Source organism: Rhipicephalus microplus, chromosome 3, assembly GCF_043290135.1.
Source record: "Rhipicephalus microplus isolate Deutch F79 chromosome 3, USDA_Rmic, whole genome shotgun sequence".
Lineage (NCBI taxonomy): Eukaryota > Metazoa > Arthropoda > Arachnida > Ixodida > Ixodidae > Rhipicephalus > Rhipicephalus microplus.
Genome location: NC_134702.1, coordinates 93,137,714 through 93,146,003, shown reverse-complemented (window position 1 = coordinate 93,146,003; position 8,290 = coordinate 93,137,714). Strand labels below are relative to the sequence as shown.

Genomic DNA, 8,290 nt, shown 5'->3' with positions numbered 1-8,290 from the left:
TTCTATTGTTCCTGCATGTTTTATTCGGCTGCCATGCTGCTGTTGTGCAAGCAGGCTTTGGACGCACTGAAAGCGGCCAAGACTTGGATCTCAACTTCGGTTACAGTCCTGCAATACTTTATGTGCCTTAAAATTGCTCTCTGAACTTCCTTAAAGGGACATGAAAGTCTGTTCTGTTCTATTTTAACTGTTTTGCTGTGGAGAGGTTGAGGTGCTTATTGCCTCGGCTACTCCATATCACAAAGTTCTGCAGCGAAAAACGAAAGTCAAATAACAGACTAAGTCAGAGTCAACGTATAACATCCAGAACAACAATATTGTTAACAGCAGTGCCCTACTTACCCAGAAATTAAGGTAGATGCTTAAGAATACATGAGCAACCAATAGAACATTTGCAAAATGATCGCGGTGATGTCAGACTTGCCGCATACAATTAATCGCTAGTAATCGAACTAGTTCTACTAAAAAAAGAACCTTTTGTACATTAGGAGACGTAATAAAATGTTGCCTGTTTGTTTCTGTTTGATTCATGAAAAAAAGAACTGCCAGACGTTACTATGGGGAATGGTGCAAGTGGTTCAAAAGTTCAATTTTTGCCTGGTTAAACTGGATAGATTGTGCCATCTAGCAGGGTTCAGTTGAACCAAGCATGCCGGCCATCTCGAAAACCGTGGCAGGAAATTGTTCAGTGGCTGTTGCTTCTGTGGCTCCCACTACTTTCGTTCTGCTGCTACTAGTGTTGGCAGCCATGCAGTAAAGCCGAGCAATGTTGTGCACGGCAACAGTGATGTTAAAGGTTCCACTCGAGGCGCGTAATTTGAAGTGTGCTAATGTGATGCACACCACTAGAATGTGACTTAATTTTAAATTAAGCACTTCCTGGGCACAAAAGTAGCACCAAGAAGTTTCTGGACCACTATTTCAGCAATCAACATCGACTTAATATTTGCCTTTATTGTCCCTTTAAATGGGGCACAGGGGCAAGAGCCCTTAAATAGCAATTAATTGTAAAAAATGTTTACTTTTGGAAATTACTATAAGAGTTTAAATTATGCCCTGGAAAAATATTATGTTATGACAAAATGCTCTCTTTTCCTACAGGCTGAGTAGATTGAATTACAAATGTTTTTAAAGCTCGCAATGCAATTCTCTTGGCATATATATTTTCTATAAGTGAATTTGCCTTACAGAACTTTTGAGTAAGTTTCTGTGAAGTTTAACAAATTATGTATCTCATCATTCTTTTCTACAGCACTTAACTACATGCTAAAGCACCCTCCCCTCAACCTTGATAGAACTATAATTACTTGATAAATACCAGCTTATTACTGAAAGGTAATTTTTACTTTCCAGTCATTTCTTATCAAATAAATAGCTGTTTTGACGTGCAGCTTGCTGTTGAAAAGCCAGCGTGGTGAACCTTTTAGACTGTAAGTTACAAGGGGTGGGTCTTTTAGAAGAACCATGTAGTTTTGAAAACTAACTTACTGTATTGTAAGTTACCATAATCGCCTGTACAAAATTACCCGATACAGCGGGTAAACTTCTTTATTCCTTTATAAATGATATATGTAAAATCTGTTTGGAGATTTGAAAGTAACATTGAATGATACAAATGCATGGTAATTTTCATTACGATAGAACAATAAATGAAATATAAGACCCCCCCCCCCCTTTAACAAGCACTTTTAAAGGCAGAGGCGCACATATAAATTCTCCCTACTTTTAAAAGCACACAACCGACACTTGGTGCCAGTCTTGAAAATTCCGTTGACACCTAGGAAAGCTTACTGAATTCAAGAATTTTGGTGACTACACCAGCTTTGGCTTTATCTAAAAATATCGCCTGTTGTTCCTAGCTAAAGTATATTTGGATGACACAAACTTCAATGTCTGGACATCTTATAATACCGCACCTGGTAACCGCTAATTACTAGCAGCGACACATAAGCGAGTTTGTACAGCGATGCATTGACTGCCCTAAACTCGCAAGCACACATCACACCTTGAAATTGAGCTAATGTAATTGGTTCACGTAAGTGAATGACGTTGTAGCCTGTCGCTGACTACAGACAAATCGCACGATATTGACGATTTCCAAGTTCTTACAGATTGCAAGCAGCATAACTACAGTGCAGTACTTTGTTGCACACCAACCAGGTGGCATTACACAAGGACTCTTAGAGAGGTTTCTCACTGCTCGACTATGGAGCCAAACATGATGAGCCACAGGCTTGCACAAGACAATTCAGTGCAGTATTAAACCTTGTATTTTGAGGTATAGAATATTATTAGCAATTACTGGATGAAAGAGTTACATATCTAGAGCTACTTACCAGTGACTGAACAAGTGCAGCAGTTATGTAGCCAGCTCTTGTGGTTTATCACTGGTGTAGCTTCTGTAACATAGCCCGTTAGTTACAAAATGTAACATAGCCTGTTATAATGGAACACAGATACTCCATTATGATTGTGTGCATTTTAATGAGCATTGCCATTTCAATTGTCATAAGCTTAAGGAAGTAATGCAAGAATAAACTTAGTACCCAAGTACTTATACAGATCTCAAAATGACAATTTTTTGGACATGAAACACTAGGAACCCTGAACAGTAATTTCACTTTTAATTAGAAAATGAATAGTATCAGCAAAACACTGCATAACGTTATGGCCCAATGGAAGCTAAATGAGGCCACTGCTAAAGAGTTAGAAAACATAACACGAATAGACCCCTTTTTAAGTACGCGAGTGTCACTAACGTGGTGCTCAATCGTTGATAGGCAAAGTGCGCATATCTCTGCAGCGTGTGCCAAGCGCAAGGGCTTTGTGTTTAAGTTTACCACTTGCGCTGTGTCATAAATTCAGATCAAGAGACCTCAAATGACCTATTGATAACCCTGTACTCTTCATAGTTTATCGATTGCTTGAGCATTGGTTGTCCTGTTAGCTATGTTTGTGGTTTTAGGTGCATGCATTGTGTTTAGGTATAAACTCAAACCTCGATACAACGGACCCGGATATAACGAAATATCGGTTATAACAAAGTAAATAAAGAACAATCTTTCAACAATATAGTGTTGGAATAAACCCAATAATGAATTTTCGGACATAAACTTATTTTAGTAAAAGCTGAAACTTTGTTGTAACGATGTTTGAGTGTGTGTTCTTTGTGTCCTACACAAATAAATTTAGTTGAAAAGCGCTGCCCGTGTCGTTGCCCTCGACCTTTATGCGAATTTTTTAGCAGAAAACTATGTTTTCATTATCTCACTAAGCAGGCCATGAACGAATTTTCAAGTAACTTGGCCAGGTGGGATATATTGCATCGTAATTCAGTCACGAACTTCAGTGTTTAGCAGCAATGGCCTCTACAATTTCTATCTGTGTTGCGTTTGTGTGTTGTGCCACCGTTGGAACAGGTGAGCATTTTCGAAGCGTCATGATCTTTTTAAGAACAGCGGGGGGGGCAGAATGCACTATTGCAAAAATTGATTCAATCGATGTAGTGCGGACATCAAGTCCCGGAGTGGTCAATACAATTTGCAAATGCATCTGAAATTGGTGTTCACTGACACTATCGACGAGCACTAGGTGAAGTTCTGATACTTACAAACTACACCAGACAGTACGTTTGCCATTTAGTAAAGGAAGATAGTTAACTAGACAGAGAAAGGAAAAGAACAAAAAATACGTTCTTCAGGAAAAAAAAATATTAGAAGCGTTGCAAGGCGATAGTCAGAGCTGTGTACTCATGCTAGCAGAACATAACATAGCTTTGTATAGAAAAACACAGGGAGGGGGTAGGAAAGGGACGCAAGGGAAAGGAGGTGAACGAGTAAAGAACGATGAGTGAGGGAAGAGAAAAAGAAGGTGTGATTGATTACAGAAAGAGAAAGAAAAAGATACAGTGAGAGGAAGGGAATAAAAAGAAAAAGAAATGGAACAAAGATGAGATAGAAAGACAGAAACAGATAAAAAAATACACACTAAAAAAAAGAGCACATATGGCCATGTATAGAAAAAATAGCAAGATTTGAAAAAAAAAAAAACCGAGAAGGTAGAACACTAGCCACGCTAGAACCAGTGAGGACCTCGTCGACTTTTCTGTGACCCAGCCTTGCACGACTAGGTGCAATGCACACTACCACTACTACTCTAAATACTAGGCTTGTGCAAATATTTGAACAAATGTAACTATAATCGAATTTGTTTTGATTCTAATTGTTTGATTCTAATATTTCAAAGTGCTCAAAATGAACGAACAAATGTACATTAGTTCACATGCAGCCCCTGTAAAAGTAGTTTCACTGCAGTAGAGGATTTCTAAGCCATGAAGGAAGCCATCTAAATGTATATTAGTGCACATTTAACTCCTTGTAGAGGTGGTTTCACTGCAGTAAAGGAGTGCTAAGCCGTGCTAAGCTGTGAAAACATTTAAGCACACTTTTAAATGTAGTTAATTGAACGAAAGGTGCGGTAATCTATGAAAATACCTATTCAAGAGAAATCCGCACTGCCACGAAGCCCTGCAGTGCTTCCTCAATGTAATACAGGGGCTATGGGGACCTCAAGCTTTCTCATAGCAGCTTTTACTTTAGCACCACCATTCTTTGAAGTTGGACAATGAAACTAAATGGAATTTCATGTTCCAGCTCGTGGTAATATGTGTCGACGATAATGGCACATGATAACGAACATGCCACTTAATTGCTTCATCTGATATACACCCACTTTGTACATAATACGTACATTGACTGTATTATTCATTTCATATTTCATGTGTAGGCGCATTTGGATATGTGTGGTATTTATGATTTCAGAACGTTTCTGTCTCGAGCTCGCACGGAGCCAACGAGCAGAGGGCAACCAAAAAGCAGTCTTGACACACACACACTTCTCCCACAGTACTACAAGCTTGCAGGCATTCTGGGATTGCACGAGTCTGCTCGCCAATCTGCTGCAGTAGTGCTTGTGTGTGTGCCTGTGCACCTCTTTATGTGCACACACACACACACACACACGCACACACACCATATACATACATATATGCCTTTCTACGCTAGTTCCGTGCGCCTTTAGTTTTTCAAAATAAGGCTCGTACACTTTTCAGAAGGAGTATAAAGAAGTGAGTACACAATCCTAATAAAATAAACACACTGTTTAGATTGTATTACAACATCCTTTCTGTTCTGACCTTAAGTTCTCTTCCTTGATGGCACCTGTCTTTTTTCATTTCAGCACACTCAATGTTGTGAGATGCCCGAGTAAAACGAAAATGGGGGAACCACCTTTTCCTCTGGTAGAGCCACCATACCTTGTTCTTGTTCTGCAAAGCGAAGCTCTTGGAACCTTGTGGTAAGCATCCAAGCCTCCACTTTCACACACATTGTTCAGTGATTCCACTGTTGAAGAAATTCAGGCTTCAGCCTGTACCACGAGAAATTTGATAATGGAATAGCTGGTGAGCACCTTTAGTAGGTCACCTTCACAGCTATAGAATACCCGTACCGACAAGAGGTGGGTCAGACTATAAAAAGGTACGAGCCATTAGAAGAGCAGCAAAGGCACGCAAACAGACTAGACATGCAGCTTTCCTTCGCTTTATTCAACATCAAATGCAAGTCAGTGACAATAAACAAACAAACAATAATGCTGTGTACAACGTCTGGTACCTTCCGACTGTTTGCACATGGCTCCACGTTGAGCACATTCACAAGGTGAAATGAAACGTCCTAGAAAGGGGTGCCAGTTGCAATTTATCACAAACACTGCAGAGCAAATAAAATACTGGAAACTTTTGGATCTGTCCCGTTTAACCCCTACTTCACAATAATGCTTTTACAGCCACTGAAACACTTGTTGATGTAAAAAACATGAGGCCTGAAACACATTTATGTTTTAACGCATCCAAAGCTCATTTTGTGATTGCTCCCAACTACAAAAATATGCATGTCGGCTAAGTTCAGCTACAAAACACACAAACACGGCAAACTGTAAATGGACGATACTTCTGAATACTGAACAGGAGGAAAAAAACAAAACAATGTTCACACACACACACACACATCTAAGCACAGCAAACTTAAGGCAAGTTGTATTTCGAAGAGGCACAATAATTATGTCGGTGTTTAAAATGGACACAAACTTGGTTCATGCTGTAATAAATAAAGGCTTTCGATACAGTATATATTTAGAAGCTAAACAATTATTTATTAAAAGAGCTTCTGACTGCCTCGCCCATGAAAGGAAACTTGCACTAGCTTGCAACATTTTTTTAATGAACAGCGACTTGTTGAGGAAATTCTGAGCAACTGTCATGATGTCCGTTATGTGTTTTGCTCAACAGTGCCCCATGCGACTAGACATACTTTCTCGATTTCATTAAATGTCCTGCTTCATAAAATTTGGGCGCAGTTTTGTATAACGAAAAATGATCAGTAGCATAAAAAAATCACGAACACACATATGGCAGCATGACTTATGTGGGGTGAAGTGGAGGTAGCATGTGTGTGTCAGGACCCAGAAATGGGCGAAGCAAAATTTTTCCCAATAGTTACGGCAAGTGAATGCAGCGAGAAGTATATCATAAGGGAAACCGCAAGAACATTAAAAGAAAGGCAGTGGGCTAGTAGTGTATTAATCCAATGGTATGAAAAATTTTGTCTTCTTTGGAAAAACAACGGTGTTGCAGTCTCGCTTCATTCACAAAACGAAAATTCATCTCCTAGTGGGCCTTCTTCGAAAGCATTTTCATCTAAGCTTGCGAGTTCCCCCGCGACAGCATTTTCGTCCACCATAATTTCATATTCCCGATATGCGATTTCAATTTCCAGCTGGAGCGCGTTTTCCTGAAGTTCGCTTTCTTCCACGATTACATTTTCCTGGTAGGCGATTTCCTCTGCAAATGCATTGTCCTCTGGGATTAAATCTTTGTCAGCTGGACCTTGACCCCAGAAGTCGTCGTAGTCATCGCTGTCGAGGTCATCCCAGCCGCCGAAGTTGATAAGCACGCCGCCAGCTCTGAAGAGGCCCTCGGCTAAAAGTTGATCATGTGTGGGAGTAGACGGTCACTCGTGTCAGAAACGTATTACTCCTGTGAGTGGTTTGAACATTAACTGCTCATGTCTAAGCTCACAGGATGAAAATATTCTCAAACCTTGACAAACGGACCCACAATTAATAAAATATTGGTTATAACAAAGTGAGTATAGCATACTCTTGAAATAGACAGTGCTAGGCATATACCTTTATAACTAATTTTCAGATATGAAGAACTTATTTTCGTGCAAAAAGCAGCTTCGTCATAATGCGGTTTGAGTGTATATGCACTTTGCTCCAACCAAATGAGAGCCTGAAGAACACATTCCTTTACCAAAACTCTATACTATGCCTACCTACGTAATAGCGAAGACTATACAGAGAAGCAATCCTCCACAAAACAGCTAAATGCTACATTTGAACATGTCAAATGCCATAACTGAAGGAAATCAAACTTAACAGAGATTGAGAATACTTGCCTTTATTGTCATTGAAAAGCTACATAAAGAACTCATCATTACAGCTGTGGACAACTGAGCTCATTAGCACTTATAGCACTACTAACGATTGAAGCCTAATAACTGCATCAGTATTTTCTACGCTATACACTCAAATTCCATTGTAAGAAAGTTGCACCTTGCAAGAAAATAAGTTTGTAATATCCAGAAATTCACTATAAAGGTTACTCCTAACATTATATATTGCAAGACAATTTTTAGTTTATTTCGCTATAACCAATATTTCGCTATGTCTGTGTTTAGTATATTGCAGTTTGAGTGCATATGAAAATACTCCATTTTCTACATGTAGCTCTTTGAAACTGGATGCAGCCCACACCAGCGAGATATTTGTGCTTGGTTTACATTTTACACTGTCACTTTTCACATTGGCACGTATGAAAAAGTACCCCTTTTACGCAGGCCTTAAGCGCAAAGCGGCGTCTGCATTGATACGAAACGTTGATAGCATGCACCAATCGCATTCCACAGCAATGCAAAACACTCCTAATGATGGGCTACTTCATGTAGGAGCGCGTGTGCAGACACTCGCCACCCATAGCATACCACTCACAGGAAAAGAAAGTTGGCTGCAAGTATAGTAATGACAACACCTCGTCAACTTCGGTGGAGGACATTCAAGCAGGGTGGTCGTTCACGTTACAATTTTCGGTGGCATTTAAAAGAAACAGCCTGCATTCGAGCAGTATGCAGTGTTTTTGAGTGATACTAATAAGTGTAAAAAAAAGAACAGT

General features: G+C 39.6%; 1 protein-coding gene across 4 annotated transcripts in view; it reads right to left on the bottom strand.

Annotated features, from left to right (window-relative positions):
- Window positions 1-5,795: 5,795 nt before the first annotated feature.
- The window catches only part of LOC119172058 (putative RNA-binding protein EEED8.10), a 102,773-nt gene continuing 100,278 nt past the window's right edge, over window positions 5,796-8,290 (bottom strand). For all 4 annotated transcript variants that reach the window (XM_037423050.2, XM_037423058.2, XM_075889989.1 and 1 more), the window contains one exon: window positions 5,796-7,036. In XM_037423050.2, the coding sequence (XP_037278947.2) occupies window positions 6,699-7,036 (338 nt within the window). In that variant the 3' untranslated portion in view covers window positions 5,796-6,698. The remainder of the gene's footprint in view (window positions 7,037-8,290) is intronic.